This window comes from Eucyclogobius newberryi, unplaced genomic scaffold (assembly GCF_026437365.1).
Source record: "Eucyclogobius newberryi isolate DKJ021-1_F unplaced genomic scaffold, fEucNew1.0.hap1 SCAF_22, whole genome shotgun sequence".
NCBI classification, from domain to species: domain Eukaryota; kingdom Metazoa; phylum Chordata; class Actinopteri; order Gobiiformes; family Gobiidae; genus Eucyclogobius; species Eucyclogobius newberryi.
The window spans coordinates 15,491,168-15,518,426 of record NW_027315857.1 but is presented as its reverse complement, the minus strand read 5'-3'; the positions used below and the strand labels follow the sequence as shown (position 1 = coordinate 15,518,426).

Here is a 27,259-nt window from a genome sequence, read left to right as displayed (position 1 = left end):
ATTATAATAAAAAATGAAAAAAAAAAAAAAAGACTGGAGTACTTTCTGCAAAACCTGCACTATTTCCCTTTTGCCCTTTAGAATGTGCTGTGTGCAAACTTTGAATACATTTACATGAATCTGACACTTTATTACCTGTGTGGATAGTTTCAAATGGAGCTTTGAAGTTTGGCTGTGAAATGGATTTAATGTATTTTTTGTATACTTCCATATGATTATTCATTCAATTTATGCTGCTTCTTCACACCGGGGGTCACGCGAGGCTGTCAACTGTAGACTCGCAAAAGGTTTGAACAACTGCTTTGTTTATACACTGCAACTATATCCACACATACATCTATAAGTATTAGATAAGTTATTAACAACATGTATTATTACGCCCAACACAATTTTGTATTAAGCGTTGACTGGTGTCTTCCACTACAAAGGTTACGTCCAGAATGATGAGAATCTAGGAACTTTGCCACAACAATTGAACAGGAATGCTACATGTGGGATCCCTGTATACGCTATAAACACTTTTCATAACTCTAAACCCGCTTTGGTTCTAAAATGCTCACTTTGGCGTTAACATCCTGTGTAGGCGAAGTACCTTGGATCGGAACGGCTCGGGAAATCCTCCATGCGGTATTCCGATGTATCCCTGCAGGAACTCCACCACGGAGAGGGGGAAGGACAGCTCATCCGCCTGCTCCTCCACCTCGGCTCGGCTCAGGTCGTTCTGCACCATGAACTGAGCCAGGTCGCCCACTATCTTTGAGGAGGGGGTCACCTGGAAAAGAGAGCAGACGTGTTAGCAGGGCGGTAATTTAGCCGCTTGCGATATTAGCTTTAGCGTACTGTTTGTATTTCATCATTGGCACAGCGGGACACGGGAAATCCTACGCACACAGATCAGCTGGCTCAGTGGGCTTATGGACCAAGGAGCGGCGCCTCTGCATCACTAATAAATGACTATTGTCAGTCAGACACTCAAAGAATCTTTAAATAAATCTGGCATAGTAACTTCATTTTATTCCTCTAAGGTCAATACAAAAGATCATTCAAATTTGGTTAACGGTCAAGGTCAAGGCTTTTTTATACAGCACTTTTAAGATATATATTCAAAGATTCAAAAGTGCATTGACACAAAAAAAACACATAACTTAACAAAGAAAAACAAGGACAAATATACAGTATTTGTATCGTTATCAGCCTTTAAATATTCTCTTGAGTATCTTTAGTTTGGATTTACCTACGGGACTAGCCGAGTTTTGGCACCATCTAATGGCTGCAGAGTGAATGACACACAGTTTAAGATGAGACGTTTTGACGCTCGTTTCAAACTGATCAGAACGCAGTTGTACTGATCAGGATTACGAGTCTTAACGAGTCTAGTGATGATGTATGGACTGCAGAGACTTCATAGATCGAGAAAACGTCAGTTATCGAGGCGGTTGTTGAGTGCTTTTGACGTTCGGAGGGGAGTGGACTTTCTAACCAGGAAATTGGGACAATGTTAGAACATGGTTAAAGCTCAAAACTCTGAAAAGAGGAGGCAAATCTAGTATTCAGAGCACGACTGCAAAAGCCCCATCACCTCTGGCCTTTAGTTTTAAAAAGATGACATCTAATTTGTTCATTTTGGTTTTGCTGACATGGAGTTTTAGACATGGAAGAAATTGACAATTATGAGGACATTAAAACAACTTAGGGTTAAATAGATACAAGCACATATTTTTACAGTAATATAATGATAGAAACGTTTGTTAAAATCAATCGTAATATTAGCCTAAAATTGTGAAAATGTCCATTTCCAAAACCATTTATAGTGTATTTTATTGTGTAACATTTTCCTTTTCCCACATAAACACAATCGGGGCTCAGAACAGGTGGAAACGCAACAATCAACTACAATTTCAGCTAAGGAGAGAAAAGTGGTGACAGTGTGGTTTTCCTAAGCTTTGTCTGTGAGCATTAATCTGAGACTGACCAGCACAAAACAGGAGGAGGAGGCAAAAAATGAGAAATGAAAAGCTGTTTACATCTATACACCATCTTTAATCACGGCTTTGGCAGCTCTGAACCAAAACGTGCCGGCCTTTTGTCTGAAAACCTCCAAAAAGAGAGGAAGAGCGGACGAGAAAGACGGCAAGAGGCATTCATTAAAATCACATGTATTCTTTCCTTCATTATTTACAATGGCATGTCATTATGCTAATAGCTATCCCTATTAGCATAATGGTGATAAGTGAGGACGCTTGTGACATAGACCCAACAATCGATGTTACACATTTGCCTTTACACACAGGCTAGAAGATGTGTAAAGAGGACTGAAAATACACTCAAAGAAGGGTAAATGTAAACCGTTTTTGAGTTGAAATAAAAATACATATATTGAAGTGAGATTAACAAGGCACTGCTGCATTGCACTGGACTTCAGAACTATGTATATGGGCCTTAAAACTCCTGCCATGGACAATGGATGGATACCTTTGGAGCATACTTCTGGCAGCAGTGATAAACATTAGAGGAATGGACAATATGACTTTCAGACTTAATTTGAAAATGGACACAATTCATTGGCAAGTTGCTTTAGTTTCCTTTGTTCTCTCCCTGTTGTGTTCTGTGTGTTTAATATACATTTAAATCATTACTACCCCTAATACTCCTACTGCACTGGAGCCAAAATACTCATGCCAATACTATTATTTCTACAATTAGAGTTCAAATGCTATTAAGCCAACTGTTAAAATCACCATTACACAACATTAAAGCTGTTATTTGTCCTATTTACTCTTATGGATCAAGGACGATTGTAGTCAAAAATACTTTATTTACTACCTCGTCATACCTTGCCTACAATTACTGACCAATACATCAGTGTAGTCAATATAACTTCCTTATATAGAATACATAGTAATACAATAGGGGCCCATTAGAGCAGCAGCTTTACAATGGAGTAGGATAACAGTTGATCCGTGCACGTAGCAGAGACGGTTAAGAGTATTAAGAGTACGGTGTCGGGCGGTGTAAAGTTAAACTGTGCCAGATGAATGGCGCGCACTCTTAGCGCGCCTATTTCTGTGGCAATTAGCGCACACTCCGGCTGATATCAGATGGCAGCGAGGAGGAGGAGGAGACGGAAGACTTGTGAACAAATATAGATCAAGTTGATGCTCCCAGAAGATGCCTCGCACAAAAGATCTGACACCTAGTTTAGGAGATGCCAAATTATCCCGAGTGAGCAGGAAGAAGCGTTCACATGTGTCCGGGTGCAGAGGGGGGGGGGAGTGGGAATGGGCTGCACCCTTGGGAGACAGAGAGAGTGTGGTTAAGGCTTGTTCACCCTTAAACAAGCTCAATCCAGCCAGCGTATGTGTCTAAGGTCTCTGAGGAGGGGCGCGCCGAGGGGGCTGAAGCATCACCTGTCACGGCAACGTTTCACTAAAAGGACTATCTTGATATCGAGGAAAATCTTACAGAATATGAAATGTACAGCTCTCGCCTCTGCTACAGGAACATTACATCGTGCACCATTAAGAGCTAAAATAAGTACTCGATGTGGAAATAGACTCATTGCCAAAATAAAACTAATGTTCTAGCTAAAATGATACAAACATAATCTTTAATTGTTGTAAAATCTACTCAAAAATGTGAATTATAAGTTGATGCCAGAAGAGCGCGAGTGAAATAATCATATCCGTTGATTTAATTATTGCAATATAACAAGCAAACTGAGATTAGATTAAGTTGTAATAATAGTGTCTTGTATTAATAACTTCAGTTTCCATAGTCACAAACACATGGTGCCGATTCTAAAACACAGCAACACAAGATGATGCCTTTAATATGCTATGGTTTGTAACCTGACTGCCTTAAACTGGAGGTGTACAGATTTTAGAGTGAATACGGTGCGTCTCTCGTCCCAGAAGCTTCTTTAGTTCTGACGCAGCTCTGGTTTAGATCATGTCTGCTGACGGGAGGCGTTACTACACTCAGACTAACACTTGTTTAAAGTAACAGTTATAGTTAAGTGCAGTGCATTACCCTAAGGCGTGAACAATCATCTGAGTTATATTTTGCATAATCATTCATGGCCCTAATAAATCATCAAGCACCTATTAGCATACTCCGATTAGCCTCAAGGCCATCACACACCAGCATGAATTGCTGCGCGGCAAAATAGGCGGCTCCATTATTTTTCTATGAGTGTGCAGACTATATACATATAGTGTGTGTGTGTGTGTGTGTGTGTATATATGCTCTGTGACCAACAGCAGGAGCGCTGTAAAGCTAGAGCTGCAGCAGCAGACTCTTGCTCCTCTCTCCTGCTCCTCTCTCCTGCTCTTCTCTCTTGCTCCTCTCTCCTGCTCCCCTCTCTCCTGCTCCCCTCTCTCCTGCTCCCCTCTCTCCTGCTCTTCTCTCTTGCTCCTCTCTCCTGCTCCTCTCTCTTGCTCCTCTCTCTCCTGCTCCCCTCTCTCCTGCTCCCCTCTCTCCTGCTCTTCTCTCTTGCTCCTCTCTCCTGCTCCTCTCTCTTGCTCCTCTCTCTCCTGCTCCTCTCTCTCCTGCTCCTCTCTCTCCTGCTCCCCTCTCTCGCTCCCCTCTCTCCTGCTCCTCTCTCCTGCTCCTCTCTCCTGCTCTTCTGGCTGAACTCACTATAACTTGCTCAAACCACAGTCTTCTCCTCACACAGCTCAGCTCGGTCTCTCCTTTTGCCAGTAAACTGCAGAAAAACATCCAGTTTGAAGCGGCAGAGTTGTTTTCAAGCCTTTTTATGACCTGTGTTTTGGTTTGGGTCTGAGGATAGAGTTATGAATGGGTGACATGTGTCTCTTTCAAACGATGATCATGAAATAAAGTAAAATAGAACTGAGTTGTCTTTTCTCAATGGTGGATGGTTTAATTCAGTGTACAATCTGAATTCATCTGTCCCGTCCTAGTCTCAAGTCCCGACTCAGCGGTGATACTTCTTTATATACTTTTACACTTGAACAGATCACATGACCCACATCACACGGAAAGTTACAGGTTCTGAGACAAATGCTAGACAAGAACAAAAGAACAGAGGTAATTGGTAACATTTACATCCTGACCGTCTGACACTTTAGAAAGACAATGCACTGGCCAAAAGGCCCATCCTGGACCCCCGGAGTTTCTCTCTCGAACAGAGAGATGGAAAGTTACTGGCTCCGAAACAAATGGTAAGTAGAGCAAAAGAACAGAGGTGGTTGATAGCATTACATCCAGGCCGTCTGACACTTAGAAAGGTAACAATGCCCATGAGAAAGGCTCATCCTGGACTCTCTCTCTAGAATAGAGATGAATCAGTCTTTGGTCAGGACACATCAGGGTGCTGGCGCACAGTTGTCAGTTGTGTGAGAGCATCGGGGGCTATTTTACATTACATTACATTACTGGTATTTTCTTCCGTAACACATGTTGTACCTGTAAGCTCCAATTTCTGTTAAAGATCGATCGTCTTTCCTGACCAATAGAGCCCATTCTGCCTCTCCAAATTCCCATCTTTTGACAGGATGGGCTTCACTGTCCTCAAAGGAGTGGCTTATACCCCAGAGAGGTCATTAACTTGGTGTTGATTTTGCACAAAGCCCCAACACTGACGGTGCCGGTATGACTGTGCAATGATGCCTCGTCCTCACCTCTGTCCCCTCACCATTGTCTCTGAAGTCTCCCGGGTCCACTTTTACTCATTTCTCCCTCTGCCTTTAAGGACTGTACTTCCTTTGCTACTATCCATCTTCATGAATCACCCCGAGCTCCTTCTCCAACTACCGTCCTCAAAGACATCACTTGACTCTGAACCGTCTCTCCATAAATCACCACATTTTAGTCGAGTCCAAAAATGTTATTTTCTCTTGATCCACGGTGACGGTGTGTGTGGATGAGCTGCTTCAGACTCAATCTTAAAACTAAAAAAAAGAAAATTGTATAACAAAAGGATTTAGAGATGCTGGAGTAAATGTGGACTCCGCTCGCACTGGGAAAGAAGTGATTTCATGTTTGTTACACTTCACGGTCACAATAGATGAATAAATGCCATTTTAAAGATGCTTTATGCTCGTAACTAGAGGTATGTTGAGAGCTTACTGTAAAAGACTAAAGATCATATTTCACTAATGGGCTTATGAAATGTTTCTCCATTTAAGTCATTATGATTCTAATGAACCTTGAATAAGGGCTGCGTGATTTGAGTGAAACATATTTTGCTTTTTTAAGATAGTGAGACAAAAAAAGAAGTTACATTTAAATTAAAAACACATAACATGACAAAATACTGGTTTGACAAACACTAAACTAAAACAAAGTTAAATTTGAACTCAAAAATCACTTTGATTTTCACAGATGACGGTCAAATGGAGAACCATATACTTATTGTAATGCATTTGGTTTCTTGCATTAGGGATATTATATTTTCCCATTACTGTAACGTTGATAACGTTGTGGTATATTGTGCAACCCTCGTTTGAACGTAGCTAAAGGACAGATATAAAGTTATAACAGGAGTTTTGGATGTATAGATTACATTTAAAATCTCTGAGCTGAACATTCTCATGACTGTAAAAAAACTAAATTGGAGCCAAGACGTCTTTGTAGAGAATATGTAAGTTTGAAATGAAGGCAACATTTAAACTCTTCAGTCTTTCCTTTCTCTCAAATCGTTCAAACGTCTGGAGCTAACATCACTGCTGACCCAAACCTGTCCCATGTTTAGACGTCTTAATTTAGCCGCTACATTCTTCTCCTCGCTCACCTCGCTGCCTTCGATACCGACCTTTCGCTGCTATTTTTAGCTCCCGTGCGCTCCTCTCTGCGTCCTGAGGGAAACATCTGGCTCTATAACAGATACACCCTCAATAATTCTACCTCCATGTCTGCCAGTTTTCTCAACGTGTGGCGTGGCGCTAGCTCGCAATCATGGCTGCAGTTGGACCTGGAACCCCCCCAACCCCCGCAGAGGAAAATCATCTTTTTTTAATGCGTTTTATTGCTTTGCTTTACACTTTTTGCACAGTTCCCGTCACATTGGTAAAAAAAAAAGGTATTGTTCATGTGAAAGCGACAAGAAAAGAGTCACAATGAGCTAAATGAGATCAGCATTCTGGAGCTGGAAATGAGTGATTTTGCAGTTTGCTAAATCACAAATAGTTATGTCAAGTTTAGGGACATTAAACTCAAATAAAACATTAAGCATTTTTTATTTACATAATCTATTTAGAGTACAATATAGCTTGACCCATATCTCACAAAGATATCACAAAAATGACAGTCAATGTGTGAGAGGAAAAGTGCATTCATGGAATAAAGGGTAACATATTGAAGGATATTGGTAATGCTACTACTACGTGTCAATACACCTTAAAAAATATGCATGTTTATAATCACACGCCACATTTGTTAGGCGGCAGGCTAATTTAATATGTAGTGTACAGGCTAATTTTCATCAGAGGGTGCCCATATCCCAGCGCTCCCTTTGCGGTTTTTTGACACTTGACACTATCCCTGCTCCTCGCGTTCGCTCGTCCTCAGAGGAAGTGTGCAGAGTGGTAGAAATAGACTGCCTTCTGTCCGTCTCCTTTCACTCGGGCTAATGTGCAGGTAAGTGGTGCGTCTACGGGAAGATGAATGTAAGGACAATGAGACGTGTCTTTGTGGCAGCTGTATTTGTTTTGAAATGCAGTGCCACAGCCCAGGCCTGAAGTCCCCTAATGGGCTGAGGATTACACGGTGCAGAAACAACACACACACAGAGGAAGAGAAGAGATGGAGAGCGTATGAGTGGAGTGAAGGATAGAGGCTGTCAGCAGAGGCCAGACAGTAAATAAAAAATGGACAGAATAGCTTTTTCAAGTGCAATTTGGATGCAGAGTGCTACATAGAGGTCCATCTGACTCACACATGCTCCCACCATTGTTTAGGTGGCTGTTTACATACTCAATAATAAGTGGGTAGCGTTAATTACAGTGGCATTTAACAGTGTTTACACAGCCCAGTCTGGTTAAATGTATACCTCTTACTGATACCTCAAGGTATCTTTAACTTACAGGATATATATTATGCTAAATAGACTTTTAACAGTGTTACTGTATATTGTTGACCCCTCATCAAAAACATATCTGTACTTGTATTTTTGCTTCAGTCACACATTTTTCCATTAATCCTGTTTACGAGGTTGTCTTCTCTGAACAGTCACAAATCACTCACAGGTAAAAATTGAACGAACTTCTGCACAGATTTTAAATCAACAAACCACCTCTCAAAATGTGGTCAAATTGTGTTCACAACTGATGGAAAAAGGTACTGCCATTGTCATTTATATTAATTATGTATTTTTGTAACAATAAAAAATAACTAATGACTCACACAATGTGATGACTTTTGGTCCTAGTTCTTTGGCTTTTCATTTTGTTGAATATTCAGTAGAATCTGCTGGAATTAAAATGTACCCAACAACCACCAACGGATGGCTCTATTAGCATAGCATTCACGTTGCCCAAGGGCTTCACTTATGTATTTTTTCATTGTTTTATCACTGCCGACAGCGGGAGCGCGCCAACAGCTAATGACCTCATCAGAAATGGAGGTGACATTTTTTAAGTGTGTTTTTCAATTCTATATATTCTTCCAATTTAGAAATTATTAAATACTTATCCAAAGGTAATCAAACAGTGTGATTAAAAGCAGATTAAAAGCCAATTAAAAACAAAGGACGCATAATATATCAACATTAACTCACAGATTGCGTTTCCCACTTAAAAACAAATGTAGACTCTGGATACTAACACAAAAAAACAAATCTTTGGGCCCATCTTGCAAAGATTCAAAACTTTTTAAGATATGAAAATCTACATGAAAAAATCTTCCTCAAATGATTAGCCTTCTTGTCTGTATTGATTTAACATATTACATTGGCTTCCTTTCCCAATCCATTCACAGTATGGATAAACAGGCTCAATGCAAGCTAAAATATCATTACAGGAAACCTATAATTGACATAACAAACCCACAGTTTTCCACTTTTGTGCCCTATCGAGGACGAATATGTCAGCGAGTCCAAAAACGTCTACATTTCCCTCCACTTTGAAAATTGTAGTTACGCCTTGAGCAGGTGTTCTCATGCATTTTTCACACTATTTCCTCAGGATTCCCGACACTACATTAATTCAGCACAAGAGTCTCGTGGATAAGTAGGATATAGTCTTCAGAAACGCAATGGAATCTTAATAAGGAGAGGAGCTAGGAGGGAGGGATGGAGGTGGTAGAGACGGTCCTTAGACATAATGATGGCAATGGAAAGATGAGGCTAGTGCACTAGAGGCGGAACGGAGCAGGAGAAATGTGCAGCCCCATTGGCAGTACAATATACACCTGAAGATAACAAGGTGGGAAAGGACCAACACGGCAGGTGCAAGAGGAGAAACACGGGTTCAGCAGTGAGACATCGAGGTCAACATTTTAGGGAGAAAGGACGGTTTGAAAGAGGCAGAACTTCAAGTAGGATACAACCTCCCTGCCGTCTACAAAAGCCTCATAAAATAACAATAATTCTTGGCAGAACTCACACCAGTCAATGAGTCCACGCTGATGAGGAATTAGACTGAGAGGGAGGTGGCCGGACCTCAGAAGGGTTTGTTGACGCCAGCGGTAGAAATTTAAAAAATCTAGGGCAGGGCAAGACGAATTTGAGAGTATTTAGTAAGCTAACAAAATGTGTGTCATATTGAAAATTACTTACTATGTTTTGCGTTCTAAAACCATGTCCAGGACATTTGAAACCTCGTCTGCCATGGGGTCAGGCCTGGACGAATGAGGGATTACGTCAACTGGCTCAGCAGTAAAAGGTGAGAGGTTAGCACTTGCTCAAAATCCGGAGATGGTTTTCTAGGCAAGAACTACATAAAGTTGTAAAGGTAAAGGTGTTGTTCCTGATTTTTCTAGTATAACATCAAAATCCTTGAATTTTTTCCATTTTACAGTAAAAAGTACTACTTTTTTTTGTTTGGACCAACTTAGCAGGAAGCCTGAGGGCCAACAATAATTGGTCTGAGGGCCGCATTTGGCCCCCGGACCGTAATTTGGACATGCCTGTATTAAACCATGAAAAACAGATTAGGTGATCATGTATCACACACTTACAAATACATGCTGAGCGTTCTAATATTCACCACGATGAGTTTGCTTTTCACAACTCTCTAATGCAGTCATGGTAACAACACACTTCCTGCTCTATAATTAGATGCAGTGAAAGCACAGCGGTCTCATTTTCACCTCAACAGATATTACACTATCTGGGGTAAAACAGATTTTCATTTATTACATAAATTGGGTTCAGCCCTTTTAATCAGTATGAATGAGGCTTTGCTTGAGAGAGGTTATGCTATCAAATTGAAATAATAGTAATAGTAGAAAGAAAAGCACTTAAACACATATTTGAATTATTTTGTGCCATGCTCTCTCAATACAACTTGTTTAATCAAAATTGATCAAGGCTGGTAATGGAGTGTGGCACTAAAAGTACTATTTTCCATTCTGCTGTATGGTTTTTTAATTAGTGAACAGTTTTGCAAACACCTCAATTACAGCAAAATGAAATGCACACATCATTTGGTGTGTGCTGCCAGTTGTGAGATTGTGTTATTAGAACAGAGCCCGTGGGCAGCACTCCAGATAATTTGTCCACCGGCCAAAAAAAACAATATAAAAAGATGACTTTCAGAATACAAGGACTTCTGAGGACTGCAATTCTTCACTATAAAAGAGAAAATAAAAACTAAATTGAGGTAATATTTAGGATTGTAACAGCATTTCCCAAAACACCTCAAACGCACGGACAAAAAACCCTTCATTGCATAGAGTAAAACATTAATACATGAACAAACCTTCAATATTGAGTAACAATAGGGACTTGAAATACAAAAATATCAGCTACTGCAATTGCTTTTGAAATACATGTACAAAAAAAAGCTTCTAATTTCTCTGAAGTGGTATTTTTCCTCAAATCCAAACGAATACAAATATGTCTCAATAAAATAAAAAGGGTTCTTAACTGTGTTGTCATTTTTAAGAGCCAAAAACACTCTTTTCCAGCTGCACATGCTGCAGATGTACTGGAGGTTGTTTGTGTCCGCGGGCGATGCTACGTGACAGAAGGCGGATGCGCGCTAAGCTAGCAGGTGTGCACAATAGAGCCGCTTGTCCCTGTGCTCCAGGAGATACTGCCTTTTTCCATCTATCAACTTGTCCAAAAGCTTCTCTGGCCATGTGGTTTCTTCAATATCCCTCTACATTTTAGCATTCAGCGCTTAAGTAAGTTACATAAAACTAATTCATTTTCAAATCCAAGTCGGTGATGGGAGAAGTCTACGTCCGTGAAAACCAATGTTGCATTTAAGGCAAAGATAAGCAAAAGAAATCTCAAGGCGGCGGCGCCGCAGATTGAATTTTTACAGATCAGAAATATGGAAAAGTAGAGTGGTGGCAGGAAATGTAGAATGAGGTAGTATAGGGCCAAGGACAACATTATTAATACTAGAGCGCTTAAGTATTGGTGATGGGTCAATCCGCTCCAATAGCCTCTCACACACCATATTTTAACAATCAAATGCTCCCCTTCCGCTAGTAGCACAAACCCAATCCCTGTTTAGTGTTAGGATTATAACATTTTGAGATACTGAATGGCTGCTTTTTATAGATTCCTTCCATTACAAAGAAAAGTAGATTAAATGGTCGGAAACAGCCACTAATTGCCCAAGGAAGGAACTCATTTTGTGGAGTTATCTGCAACACTGTGTGGAGAATTGTGATGTGTGAGGCGACACCAACTCTAGCCAAAAGCAGCTTTTAAGGATCAAATATGTTAAGATTTCCTAAGCAAGGATACAATCTTAAGTGTATATCTGTATTCTTACATGGCAAAATTGGGATAATGCCTAAGCAATGGCTATTTTTCTCTAAGTGATTCTCTTTTGTGAGGCCGATCTTCACCCTTTCTCTGTTAATATCCTTCAAAACCTTTGCAGACAACTGTAATATGAACATCAATATGAAATTCATGGGGAGTGAGCGAGACAAGGTTTTGGATCCTCTTTGTCCGTCTAACCTCAAATAAACTGCCTCCTCCGATCAATACCTGTCATGGGCCGGTACAGTCAGCTTTCAGCAAAATGTTGACTTTTTCGGACTACAAATGGACTTTCTTTTCAAATGCTTTTTAATGGCGGTTGTTCACTTTCACCCAGCACTTAGCCGTCTGCATTTGTGTGTTGTACTTTGAAAAGTGTAAGAACTGGTAGGAGGTCAAGGCAGCTATAGGAAAAGTCAGCCGATAGAACTATTATGGCAAAATTGACGGTAGAATTCTAAACATGTTAAGATTTCAACCAGTTTAGGAAAGAAATAAGTACTTTGCTTTACAGACCACCAATTAATCAGAACAAGATGAAGTTATTTAAAGTGCTCTATCCATTGGTTTAGTGAAAGAATATCTGACGTTTACATGTGAAAAGCACAAATGTATCGCTAAACTTTTCATGCACGTTTGAGCATTTTTAGAGAACTCATGAAGCTCCTCTATGTTTTAAAGTCCATATAACTTCACAAGGCCCAGACTAAACTAGCATTTTAAAATAACGCTTTGTTTTTGTCTGCCACATTTTCCTCATTCAAATCTGCGACAATCAGAAAGGTTTGAACAATTCAATCAGATGTAACTGTTTACTCGATGATTCAATAATCAGATCACTCCGCTGTTACCCAACCTTTTTGTGAAGATTGAATCATTGGCCCGCCTCTACTTAATGACGCATGCGCCAACAGCAACAATGGTTGTGTTACTTTTCAACAGCGCTACGGAAAACGTTTTAGCAAATATCGCCGTTTTGTCTCTGTGGACGTGGACTAAATGCGGACTAAAATGCCCGTCTCGAAGCTGGAAAAGCCATTTAATTCAAATCACTGCGTACTTGTAGCAGAAACGCAGATCATTTTTGCCATCGTGTTTGTGATGATTGACTTTTGCTAAATTCTGGATGGTAAAAACATGACTTTGCCACTCTACACCAGAGGATAATGGCCGGGCTGCAAACCAGGATCCGACTCCATGAAAAACTTGGCAAGAACCCTTCGCACTGCAGCCAAAAAAAAATCTATAAAACATCGTGCAGGGTGTCTAAATGGATTTTGGCTTGTTCGTTCTTTGTGAAATATTCTTGATCTCAATAAGAACACCAACAAGAAACTGGAATCGGGATAAGCAATGTTAATCAGTGGAATAAAGTAGGCTGATGCTCATGCTGGGATATAAGTGTATTATAATGTGATAATGGTATTGTATTGGACTGAGCCAATGGATTTCAGAACTCTGTATTTGGGCCTCAGGACTCCTGCCATGGACACAACCAGCTCTAGAGCATCATCCTAGCAGTTGCAAAAAAGGCAGTCGCAATAAATGGATGACACAAAATGCACCGACTATCAAGGACTGGACTTTGATTATAATGGACAATCATAAAAGGGAAAATAAATAATTTGTGCTTCAATTGAAAAATGAAAAAAAAAAAGGTTCTATAATTAAAAACAAACATACATTACATCAAAAAAGACAATTAACCTGGGATTGGCTGCCATAATGAGGACAAAAACAGAAGCTGGTTTTAGCAGTTGGATATGGCAACCCAAAGTATGGCTCCCACTCCAAAAATTAAATAACTTTTATATCATGTACAATGTTATGAGTAAAACCTATATTTTGTTTCCTTTTTGGGAAGCACATTTGTCATATTATAAACCTTTATCTTTATACAGCTACTACTCTTTTCCATTTGGATAAATAAAGCACGTTTTCAGTCCTACTAAAAAGTGAAACTGAAACGATAAGGATTTGAATTGGCTCCCACATTTCAACATGCATAAAACTACTTCCCAAATAGATTGAAAACATTCCGGGGATATCTTGTAATCCTCCCTTGACTGACGAGTCTCAATTGGCGCTCCCACAGCAGTGATTTAGTAGCACTATCTCCCTTATTGACAGACCAGCAGACTGAGAAACATTGAATTGTTCTGGTAACGGGAGACAACGGAGAGGAGGGACCCACATCGGCACATCGGACCAACATTGGCTTGTGCAACCAAGCCCGCCAAACCTTAATTGAATTGATAGGAAGCGTCGAGGGAGAGGCAGCTACTGAAAATTAGGCAGTCTGGGCCACAAAAAAAAAAAAAGGTATAAAAAACAGAATGAGAAAGGTAGCAGGCTAATAGGGAATCCGCAGCGGTGTACAGAATGCTAAAATGAGAAAGATAGCAAGGGAATAATACTGTGGAGGAGAAGAGGTTGGCTTCACCCGACATAACCTTCCAAACGACACGTAGCTTAACAATGAGGGCAGATTTATGCATCTTTTGACTTGGTTTATGATTAATACTTCCCATCTACATGAGCCAAAACCTGGTATGAAGTTGGTGAAGTCACTTTATTTACTGACAGTACAATCAACTCAACATTTTAATGGATGCAATTAGCAAATGGCAAAGGCTGCACTTGCACCATCATTTCCTCCACGAGACACAAAGATCATGTCTGTGGGAAAACTGCTAATCCTGTGGTTTGGATCTGTACCAACATATTCAGAAATACATCTGATTCTTTATGAGTTTGTCATAAGGCTGCAGGATATTAGAAGATCCTATCCTCAAACATATGTTAGAGAAGAGACATTTGTGGATTTTCTGATTGAATATCAACCACAATTTCCTATAAAGTCTCTGCAATCTGAAATGATAATATCAACATCTAAAGTGTCATCAATGCAACGGCAATGCTCACAGCAAGAGGAACGTGGGAACAAGATGATGGGTTAACAAAGGCAGAAAACACAAACCGTGGGACAGAATAATTAGAGTGAGTGAGAGCTCTGCCTCAAAGAGGGATGACTCTCTTAGTAAATAATGAAGGCCAAAGAAAAGCAAGGAAATTAATGGAAGCTAATGAAAATAAAAAGCCGGAGAGGAGACTGGGAGCAGAGTGATAGTGGAGTTCTTGCTACAATTAATGCCTCCAGGAAATCGAGCGCTCGAGTCCCAGGACAAATAAATAGAAGACACAAAGCTGGGCTAAGGCTACTGCAGAATACAACTTATTAAAGAAGACTAGCTCATTTCTTATATGCGGGTATGAAATGCTAAATTGAATGCCATATAATATAAATACACACGTGTGAATTGGTCCGTTTCCTATTAATTGCACATACATTGACCCAAGTGCACTTTTGATTGCACATTTCCTTAGTCCATGTACAGTTTTGCTTAGTCGAGAGGAGGCCTTCTACAGACACACGTGCTACAAATACAGGGGTCTAATCGGAGCGTCCCAGACCCTCCTGTGTTCAGACAAAGTAGACGGGACTGGATTGCCAGGCAAGTTCTTGAGATACATTTTCCTTGTTATTTTCTTTAATTTGGCTGGATATGGATATATGAAGGATATGTGTGCCACAGTGACGAGAGTTCTACACATTTATTAGTCTAGAAAGTCTCTCGCTAGAACCCCTCGGGGAAAAGGTGTAACGTGATGATGAAAATGTTAAGCTGATTGGTCACAGCAGCGGAACAAGATCAGAAATCAAACACCAGGCAGACAGAGAAAATCGGTTACAGGCTAAAGTACCTGTGTTCTGGTTTGTCTGGAGGGTCCATTTAATATTTTTACCATTTTACCAATGCCTCAGCTATTACCAAATGGAAAATAATTACAGGTATAGGTCCTTTAATTACCTTTAATGTGTTAAAGTAAATATAAAGCTGGGATTCACACCATTGAATGACGAGGGCTTCTCTGTTCCCCAGTTTATTAAGCCTGAGTTTGACAGTGCTGCCGCTGGGACCTGCTCCGCTGCGCTTGATGTCTTACCTTAATAAGATCTCCGAGCAGTTTGTTGGCTTCGGCGTAGGCCTTCTTCACCTCCTTGAACTTGTTTCCCAGTCCCATACTGTGTGCCTGCGAAGAACCGGCAGCGTGAGGAGTGCAACGGAGGAGCAGAGGAAAATAAGACTTTTGGATAAACCGAAGATGGCTATTTCAGCACAAAGCGGTGATTTAAGGCTCTAATTTGCCTAGTGACACCTGCGGTTTCTTTAATTTACATCAAAGACGCTCATTCTCACGGGGAGTTAGTGAGAAGAGAAATGTGCTGCATCGGGCTTTTTCAAACTGGGTGGAAATAAACAGGTCAGAGAGAGAGAGAAGGAAAGACAGAGGATAGAAAGAGAATACTAACTAAGAGCAGCTTCAAATCTTTTGTTTTAGTACATTTGTGACGAGCCCGTTACATACTGAAATCCACTTTAACAAACGTTGACAGTTTTACTAATTACAGTGACGATGTATTAAGTTACAGAAAACTGAATACCTGCATTCAAATGTATTCACTTAGTTTAATTAGAGTACTGTTTCCTGAATACTTTAGCAAATTTGAAAGACTTGGGACCTAATGAGACAATTATGCCGAATAACATGCTTAGGACCATGTCAAATGTTTGCATGTTCTCTCTCTTTTTTTTTAACAGATTAGAGAAGGAAACATGGCACATGCACTCACTATACAAGAGCAGTTTGCAGCCTACAGTTCATGATCAAATACCACAATATATTACTTAGCTTTTAGAAAGGTAAATCTATTCTGATTACCACCAAAAGAAAGTGTAACTGCACTGGAATACAGTTAAAATAAGAATACACATATTTTTGATACACGTTTTTAGTTACTTTCCAATAAGATAGCATCGTTTGGTTACTACAACTTTAACAACAGCTTCTACTACCACCTACTGCGGCTACAACTACCACTACTACTATGGTGGTGGTGCTGCTACTACTAATAAACATACAGGCAAAAAGACATAAAAACCATCCATGCATGCATTACATCTTCAGGGGAACATCAGCACCAAAGCCCTTTGACATGGCTGCTCCTTCACATAATATTCTCCCCGTGTTCTTACTGTACTGAGCCTTTATGAAGGAAAAATCCCATCTAAACGCTCCTTAAGGATTCATAGAAGGTAATAAAATACCGGTGTGTGCGAATGTGCAGTGCGGCTGTGCCCGGGATGACTTATATTAGCCGTAAATTGTCTCATAGGCAGAGCGCCACTAATCCTACATCCAGTGGAGCCCTCAGTGATGAAGAACCCATATTATGTTTTTGAATCGGTCCCGCGTGTGTGTGTGTGTGTGTGTTGAGGAGTACCTGGAAGTGCAGGTTTGTGTACTGGCCTCCTGGGATCTCGTTCTCGTACACGTCGGCGTTCCCAGACTTCATGGTGGCCGTGCAGTCGAAGGGAGCGTACAGGCCGCGGGCCACTTCCCAGTACTCGCTGTAGTCGAACACTTTCTCCAGAGCGATGCCTGGAAAACACAATCCAGCGTGTGAATATTTCATTTGGACTTTGCTGTTGTGGGCATTTCGACTTTGCTTTTTGCAGTAGAGAAAGTCTTACTCGGTGCTAGAGCTGATTTTAATGACTGAGGATTCAAGGAAAGACGTGGCAAAATACAGCGTGTCGTATGAGGACGATTTGTTAGACTTGTTAGTGAGAAAGATAACATGTTCAGAGCATATTTTGAACGATCATCGGACACTTATAACATTCAAGAGGGATTGTTTATAATATTCAAATGATTTATTATGTAATGGATTTAGTCACTGGACATTTCTGATATAAAAAAAGTCTTAATCGTTATAATTAGTGCTAAATGTTGCATCTTTGAGCATTAATTGTCTTATGTGCAATCGCAACTTAAGATAAAAGGGTTTAAAAAAGTGCTTCTATGACAGGTATTTACGGTTTTCAAATTTTGACTTTATTTGGTGTATTTATACCTGTTGTACATATACATTTTAGTTTTACACCAATCGAGAAAAATCTAAAAAATCTGTAGAAAATGACAGGAAGTGACATCACACTGGAGACTCATTCCAGTCAAAGTTTGTGCAGAATTTACACAAACATTAATTCAACAAAATATTATATTATATAATATTTTTAATTAGTCAAAGATGTGGTGTCATCAACAGGAAGTGAAATTATAAAGCTATTCTTTGATACAATTTTTATAATTTTTTGCCACATTCAATGAGTCGTACGCACTTGACGCACTTGAACTAATCTAATTTCCTTACATATTTCAGTGCATTGTGTGCTAATGAATATAGATTTAAACTTAGTCTTGGATTGATTTCTAATTGGAAGGAACGATTTTTATTTCACGCAGAACTCGCTGTTCTTTTATCATCACATCCCTTAGAGTTTGTCCATTCACCAAGCAGAACCACATCCTCATGTCTACAGCCGTTAAGTGTTTTTGTGTTACTTTTTTTTTTTTTTTTTAACCTCATTGTTTTGTTTCATTTCAGTAAAAATAAAATAAATTAAAAAAAAATAAAAAATCAATACTTACTTCTTATGTGTAAAAAGACACTCCATGTTCAGGCCTTCCCACAAACGACTCAATTCATGACAAATATATTCGAAGAGGCGTCTCGTATATGCCATTCAAATATATCTATACTCCGATATAAAAATAAGACGAGTGCGCGTTGGATTCGTTGTAAATCAGTGTGGACGTTCACAGTTTGCGAGCCGCTGTTGCATAACTCTCCGCAACATGTATGACAGCCTCGAAAATTTACAGCACAATAAGAAGTGGAGGAGATGGTGTGCAACAGATCATTCCTGACAGAGAACCGATATCTTTTAAACCGCCGGGTCCAAGCCGGTAACGACCATAGCCGTCGACTACCACCACCACAATTTCGTGTATTTTTGTATTCATTTTTAAAACTCAGCAGGCGAAAAATCAAAAATCCAAGCGGGACTTTCACACCAAACACGATCCAATCTCAGAGTCCAATTTGTGAAGATTGTATGACATTTGGGAGCTGAAAATGTGTGGCGTACCAGTTTATAATTCTTTATTTTTTTGGGGGGGGGGGACTCTTGCAAAAATAGTATCAACTCAACATTTGCCAGACTCATTAAAACTGTGCTGTGATACTTTCTGCTGAGGACAGTTAAGGTGCTAAAGCTGATTACTTTAAAACACGCTCGCTTTAATCCCGGCGCCAAAATTGCAGCGCTAGTCAAATTATGTCAAATATCAACTATGCTAATTACGCTAATGTGACAAAGTTGGCCTCAAAGTGACAAGTGTATTTTGGTGGAAGAGCTTGAAAAGTAGCTCCTCACAATCTTAAGTGACTTGTGCTGTTTCAAAGTAGCAAAGAGAAAGTACATATATTTAATGTTAAGTATACAGGCCAACTGCTACCTGTTATAACTGATACTACCTAATATTATGGACATTCACAGATGCAAAATGTTCTATCATTGCCCGTCGCTTAGACCAGCTTTGTGACCAGCTTTTCAAAATTAAAAACTGGGACACATCTTCATTAGTAATAATCAATTATGTAAATATTTATGCACTCAGGCTCATTTACACCTCTTATAATCTATATCTCTATAATCTGAGAGACTTGTATCAATGGAACTGACTGTTTTTTTGTCTTCTAACTAGTCTAAAGGAAGATTTAGACTATTATTATTTATTATTGTTATTAGACTAATTATTATGTATTCATTATTATTTATTAGACTATTATTATATACTATTATGTATTATTATTTATAGATTTTTACTATTTTTATTATTATTTTATTTTATTTGTATCTTTATTTATTTTTCCCCTCCATTCCTTATTAGGAAATAAAGGAATAAAGGAATAAGAGTTCTTCTACTAAGAGTGTTTTTTTAAACTTCCTATAAGTTATCTGTCCTTTTCCTCTGTATCTACCTGCGTTGCAACAATGAAATTTCCCCATGTGTGGACAATAAAGGAATAACTTATCTTATCTGATCTGATCTATTTAGGCTAAAGAAACAACACTATTCTCCTCGTTATTGTTTGCGGGTTTGCAAGTGGTCAAAAACCGGGACAACTGGGACACGTCTTGCATAAAATTGGGACAAATTAATGTTTTTGGATACATCTGCCGGGACATGGGACACAAGGCTCAAAACTGGGACTGTCCTGGGTAAATAAGGACATCTGGTCACCCTAGCTTAGACTTGATGCTAACCTGAGTTGGGTCAAATTAAACGCTCCTTCACATACAAATGCACGGTGAAGCCAATACCTGTATTAAATGTTTATTTCATGATTTTCATCACCAGTAACAACATCAGAAAACCTATCTTAAAGTATGTTAGCCTTTAGCTCAGACGCCAGTTTTACTTGTTAATCGTCATCACTCAACAAGGCTTTGACCTCATTTAAATGTCTTTGATGGGTTAAGTACCATCCCCAAACCTTCTGGATTATTCACAATTAGCTTTATTTTTAAAACGCTAACGGCTATAGGAAAAAATACAAGAGCTGGCTCTGGAGTACTACAAATCTTACCAGACTTAGATTCACATCTATGCTGGACCATGAGTGTCACCCCCTGCAGGACACTCTGTCCGCTCTGGAGAGCAGCTTCAGTGAGAGACTGGTCCACCCTCGCTGTGTGAAGGAAAGGTTTCGTAGGTCTTTCCTTCCTGCTGCTGTCAGACTTTATAACAAAAACTGTTAGTCCTGAACACTCACAATACTGACCTAACCATGTGCAATTCCGTCATATGTGCAATTACTGTGAAATTCATGTGCAATCTATGTGCTGTCGTGACACATATTCATGTGCAATTACTGTCGTGATCACATGCAATGGTATTTATGTATTTATTTATTTGTCTATGGGAGTTTTTGTTTATAGGAGATCTTCTACTGAAAGTGACTTCCTATAAGTGATCTGTTCTTTTCCTCTGTATCTGCCTCTATCTACCTGCGTTGCACCAATGAAATTTCCCCATGTGGGACAATAAAGGAATATCTTATCTTATCTTAGACTTCGCATGAGCACCAAACGCCACTTCTAATATGTATATACCTTATATACTACTAACTAACTACTAACTGCAACTACAACCACTTCCAGAAAGAGAATAGTCTTAGAAATTGACAATAACTAGTACATTATAAGCATGTTGTTTGCTACATGCTACGCTCCCCGGCGCTCGCTCGGATCTTGGCGGGAACAATGTCGGAGCGGTGAAATTAATGGCAAATTAATGTGCATGTTGTAGTGAGGATGTTTCCATGGGCTTCCACCCCAGTCAGTAATTAGGATCCATTCTGCTCTCTGTTTGAAACCCCACTTCTGCATCCTTCATTTAGGACCTCCTTGGTGAAATTAGAGCTTGTATCAGTGTGAGATGTGTCAGAGCATGCGATTGTATTGTGGTGCGAGCCCTCATCAACTGTGGAGCGTCTCGAGTTTGGATAATATGTGGGAAAACAAACTGAAAATCTAGTGCAAATGCGAGATTTCTGCTCCCAAACTGACGGACAATAAAGCCCTGCTCCTCGCTGACATGGTCTTTCCTTTAGCTTTTCATGAATAATAAGCACCAAACACTTGTTCCAAAACATATGTGCAATGGTGATTTAAAGTGGAGTCACATATTCACAGTTTTGAGTAGTCCTGTGTCATTGCAAGATCAGAAAATACAAATTTGCCCCGCGTGAGTAAAGATCTGGGTGCTTTATTTGTAGCATTGCAAGACAGGGCCAATCAATACTTTGCACAATAACAAGAGGATTGCTATTCTAATATGGGATATTCATTATTGTCAGGACTTTCTGAAAGATTATACTGTCTTCTTATCAATAATCATGTCATGTTTTCAGTGCATAATTGAGTGAAAAACGACTATAACCAAAAACAAGAGACACCATTGGCAATTTATAATCCATATTTCCTGTTATAAAGCAATTGTTGACATGGAAACGCTCATGTCGGCTTTGGCCTCTCTCATCGTGCTCCGTTCCTGAGGTTTCAAACAGTGGCTGTAATTGATCAGAACCCTGCTGTGGAGATCAGACCTGAGATCCTGTGGTTAGGCCAGAGTCAGGAAGAGCACTGCTTTTCACTCGAGGGCGAAACAACTGCTTTTCCTTGTTGACTGGACTGAGCGCTAAGCCAATAACACTTTTAACTAGCCACCAAATCAATCACATCTAATTGGAAAAAGAAGACTTTCATTTATGTGTAAATTGAGGTTAAAAGAACGATGCATAAAATTCAACTATCAATTTCCTCTGTTGTCAATGTCACCCTCAAAACATCGACTGTGGCAATTAATCATGGCAAACCACTAATAACTGTCTGTAAAATTAGGTTACCTGGCTTTGGGAATTATACCTAGCAATTATCTCTGCCTCATCAAACATCGCTTTGCCTCATAGGATATTCCATAAATGTTTTGCCAATATTCCAACTTGATTTAATTACTAATTAATGGTCTAAGGTTTTAGCACTGTGGACCCATCACTAGGCACTGACCAACAAATTCTACAAGATATAAAAATACATATACCAGTGACTGAAATTGTATTAATCAAGGTTTCAAAGGTGAAAAGGTGCAGCGTACAAAAGTTTGTATTACTAAAAACAAAGGTGCCATTCTTACTATGTGCGTTCGTCCACAGTACTGAACTTTAACCCCTGACCCCTTTGTCAGCTTGGCATCACCTGCTTGTCATCACGTAGATACATTAAAGACGACCAATTAGACACAATGATCCGCTGACCTCCGGGTTGAACGTTGGCGTGCCGTTTTCCGCCGGCCCCTTCACGCTACGTCACCCTTTGGAGAGCTGCAGTCCATAATCGTGAGCGGTGGATTTTATTGTATTTAGTTGTGCCGACTCGACTATGTGATGCTGTTGAATCCTGTGTGTGTCACCGTTTAAGAAAATAAAAAGGCAGAATACAGTTAAAAGCTCTTGAAAGTCAAAAGCATTATAGGTGTGTGGGCTGTTGAGAATAAAACGTATCAAAACAAAGGAAGCCGCTTCTGTAACAACCCCAAAGACCCCATTTGTATATATTCTGTTTTCTTTGTAAGTTCTAAGCTGTCCTGTCATGGGTCTGTTTTAAATTTAAGTTCAATATTTAATGTACAATGTGTCTGTTGATGTCTATTTAAATATTGAGCGTTTTACCTGCCTTAGGACATGGATAAAATGTAGCCGGCATATTTATGTTAAAGTTGCTGCTGACATATTGATATTAATATGCAATGTCCCAATTTAAATAAATAAATAAAACTGAATCTAACCATGCAACGAGGCCAGTTACATAGCCCGGATTTGTGTTACCGCCGCACTTGGGCCCGGCCGGGCACAGCCCGAACGAGCGACGTGGGGCTGTCTTGTTTCGTGAGTGAGGGAGGGATGGAGCGTGAGATTGACAGGTGGATCGGTGCAGCGGCTGCAGTGATGCGGTCTCTGCAGCGGACTGTTGTGGTGAAGAAAGAGTCGAAAGACAAAGCTCTCGATTTACCGGTCAATCTATGTTCTTACCCTCACCTATGGTCATGAGCTTTGGGTAATGACCAAAAGGACAAGATCACGATACAAGCGGTGGCTGAGCACTCCCTTAGAGATAGGGTGAGGAGCTCAGTCACACGGGAGGAGCTCAGAGTAGAGCTGCTGCTGCTCCTCCAGCTGAGGTGGCTCGTGCATTTGTTCCGGATGCTTCCAGGTCGCCTCCCTCGGGAGGTGTTTCGGGCATGTCCCACCGGGAAGAGGCCTCAGGACACGGTGGAGGGACTATGTCTCTCGGCTGGCCTGGGAACGCCTCGGGATCCCCCCGGAGGAGTTGGATGAAGTGTCTGGGAAGAGGGAAGTCTGAGAGTCTCTGCTTAGACTGCTGCCCCTGAGACCCGGTCCCGGATAAAGCGGAAGAAGATGGATAGATGGACTAACCATGCAACCAAGTTCATAGTTGGGGACACGCTCTGACATGGGAGAAAACTGTTCAAGTCAATGAGAGAAACCACTTTTTTCCTCTTGTAGAATGTTTCCAGCTGGATTATGTCCAAAGAGAGTCAAAATCAAGTCTTCACGTACATTGTTGAAATGTCCGCCATGATCCAGACCATATCTATGTTTACATCATGATTCAAAATGGCTTCCTGACAAAGACAAAGCACTTTCAATACACCTGTTATCATCCACACTCCCCCTATAACAGACAGACACTGCATTGAGGCCATAACGTCCCTGTGGACATGCTGGTGCGATATGACAGGAGAGGGGATGATCGCAGAATGATGATGAAGGACGGCCCCCATTTGCAGTATGTGGAGCGGTTTACGTGTTCTAATCGATGCCGTGTCTCGTGGATGAGCTGCGTCCTATGAGCACCCTTCATTGTTGTTGCAGTTGGAATGGCGCATCAATAAAAGCGCACAGCAACGAGGTGTGTTGTTTAATGCACGCATCACTCAGCCAGAGCGTTGTGGGTGAACGCATACCACGGAGTACGTGCCAGGGCGCCGGGCATTTAAATGAAGTATGTGGCTTTAGAGACCGACCAAGTACACGGGGAGAGCTGCTGGTACGGGGACAAAGGGTAATTTATGTTCATCTATAGAGTGGGTTATTTTGTGCTTTTGGTTCTTTTGGTGCCAACAGCCAATCACCAGTCTCCAAAAGTGATCATTGGCATATAGAGCCAATTGACCTTTCCAATCAGCTAGGCAGACATGGACCCAAGTTGTTTTGGGTCAGTACAAGGCTGGTTTTACCCAACTTTTAAACCAAATGTATATAATATGAAATGTCCAACCCATGTCACTCAATTCCTCAAAAGCTGAAAATGCTCTTCGTCAGTAATACAAATACATACAGAGATGATATAATGTTAACCCTCCAGAGCAATTTGGCCTCTTGAGTACCACCAGATCTAAACCAGGCCTAAAACATGTCTTTAACAGGTCTAAAATAGGACACTTCCATTGATACAAAAGTTATAAACAAGGACTAACCCACAGGAGGAGAGCATTTTGGATAAACATGACTCTAAATTTGACAAAACTGTTGCTAAAGAGTGGTTAATGCTACCATGAGTACAAGTATAATCACTACTATAACTGCAACAACTAGCAGACATTTGCATTGATTAAAAAGTGGTAAAGCATGTATTGAAAACATGTTATGTCGATTGTTAATAAAATCAGACAGACAAAAGGATACGAATAATTTAGGTTTACATGCAGTAAATACACTTCACCAGGAAAGAAGAACAGCATCAACTTGCACTGCTCCTATCAAATAGATACAGTAAAGATACAAATATATAAAGAGCCTTATTTAGGGCTGTGAAGTAGCCAACACGTACACACATACAGTACACACTGCGTCTGCACCAAAACTGGACAATATAAAACTTTTGTGGCAGCTTCAGTAAAGTGCAGTTAATTGCTTTGCTGCTGAGTGAGAGGGAGGAGATGAGAGGCCGTGAGAGCAGGGGCTGATGGGAGAGAAGGGGGGGAGCCAAAACCTCAGGAGTGGAAGAATGAGGAGAAGAAGAAGCTGATTAGTACTTTGTAACACACAGAGAAAGAGAGCGGGAAATGGAGAAGGTTGAGAGGAAGAGTGAGCAAGCAAGTGGAAGGAGTGGGTAAGGAACAAGAGTGGGAGGAAGTGAAGAAAGAGGGAGAGGGAGGAATAGGAAGCAAGGGAAGAAGAGAAAGAAAGAGCAAGGAAGGGTGAGGAGAGAGAAAAGAGCAAGGGGGACAGAGGAGAAAAAAAGAGGAAGAAAGAAAGAAAGAAAGCAAGAGGGAGAGGTGGAGTGAGAAGAGAAAAATAATGAGAAAGAGGAGGGAGAGCGAGAAGAGAAAAAGAGGAATGGAGAGAAAATGAGGAAGAGGGATGATAAAATAAGAAAAATAGAGAGCAAAAGGAACAAAGGGAAAATTGAGAAATAGGACTGAAGCCGAGAAGGGTTAAAAGAGGGTGAGAGAGAGAAGAGAATAAGATGGATAGAGGAAGAGAGTGAGTTAAAGTAGAAAGAAGAGCGAGAGGAAGAAAAATGGGTGAAGGGAGAAATAATAGAAAACAGAAGAGAGGAGGAGAGACGGGGAGGCAAGGCTTGAGAGAAGGGAAAGGAGAAAAAAAGGCAGACTGCAAGAGCAAGAATGGAGGGAGGGAGAAAGAAGAACGTAGTAAACAGACAGGTATAAACTGCAGACCACTTCCAAATTTAACTGCAAAAAAACAAAAACCTTGAGATTCATGGAGAGTCCAGATTAGCAGAAGCGGGCAGGGCTTTTTGAAATGAGTGAAAATGAGTTTGTGGATGAATAATACATTGTGCCGGGTCGTGCTGGGACAAAGTACAAAGTGTGAGTGGCAGAGGCGTCCCGATCACAGCCCCCACACTCTCACGGCGAATGAATATTGAAATGTTAAAAACCGGCTCACCGCGGTAACGACCTTGTCTCCCTTTTACTTCCCGCACTGTACTCACAACAATTGATAATCTGTCACCGACCTGAGCCGGGGGGACCGCCGAGCGCACACACACGGTTAAGCTTCAATACTGCTTTCCCTTTTGACTTGTACATGAACTACAATCCAATAATGTTCAAATGCTGGAGCCAACGCACAGGCACTTTACTTTTGGGATAGACTGAAAACATTTGGGTTTGACTCGGTACATCAGTCAACACGGTTTCATTTTTAGGTACAATAATACAAAAGTAGGAAACCAAACAGCCCGTATTATAGAAATGGAGCCAAATCTATTTATTCAGGAGAAGTTCAAACTTAATCTGAAGAAGGTATAAAAATGAATGCAAATATTTGATTTGCGGGTTTGTACTACATTATTATAATGTTATCAAATTATTTAATTCAAGGCGCTGTGCCTGATTTAAACTCTTTAAAAATGTGAAAAACAGAACTAGTTCATTTTAAGACCACAAGTTGACCCACAGTAGCATTCCCAGCATCCTAATTCACCACAATTATTTTCTAATCTCTCTTCCCTGTATATACTGAAAAAAAATCCTGCACACCGTGCTTGAAAGGAATTTTTATCTACAGGTGGAGAGGCAACGTTTCAGCAACTAGGCCTTCGTCGGGCGAAAGGTGAGGTTTAAATAGGAGTGGCCACTTACCTCTAATCTCTCCTCCCAACATCACAGTGAAGCTGACAAGTGGGACGCTGACACTTTCCGCTTAGTGAATAGAGAATAACACACTTCGATACAGACAGTGTGGTCTCATTTTGTCATCTGACACAGCCCCTTTAACTATATTTAATCTTTAAAGGACACAAATATTACGCATTATTTCTACTGTTA

The 27,259-nt window shown here is 40.4% G+C and overlaps 1 protein-coding gene across 1 annotated transcript in view; it reads right to left on the bottom strand.

The window, feature by feature from the left end:
* Window positions 1-27,259, bottom strand: part of LOC140372094 (pyruvate carboxylase, mitochondrial-like) — a 340,452-nt gene that overhangs the window by 22,373 nt on the left and 290,820 nt on the right. The window contains exons 19-21 of the mRNA XM_072459379.1: window positions 17,250-17,407; window positions 15,911-15,997; window positions 593-772 (exon numbers count right to left, since the gene is read on the bottom strand). Coding sequence (XP_072315480.1) covers window positions 593-772; window positions 15,911-15,997; window positions 17,250-17,407 — 425 coding nt within the window. The remainder of the gene's footprint in view (window positions 1-592; window positions 773-15,910; window positions 15,998-17,249; window positions 17,408-27,259) is intronic.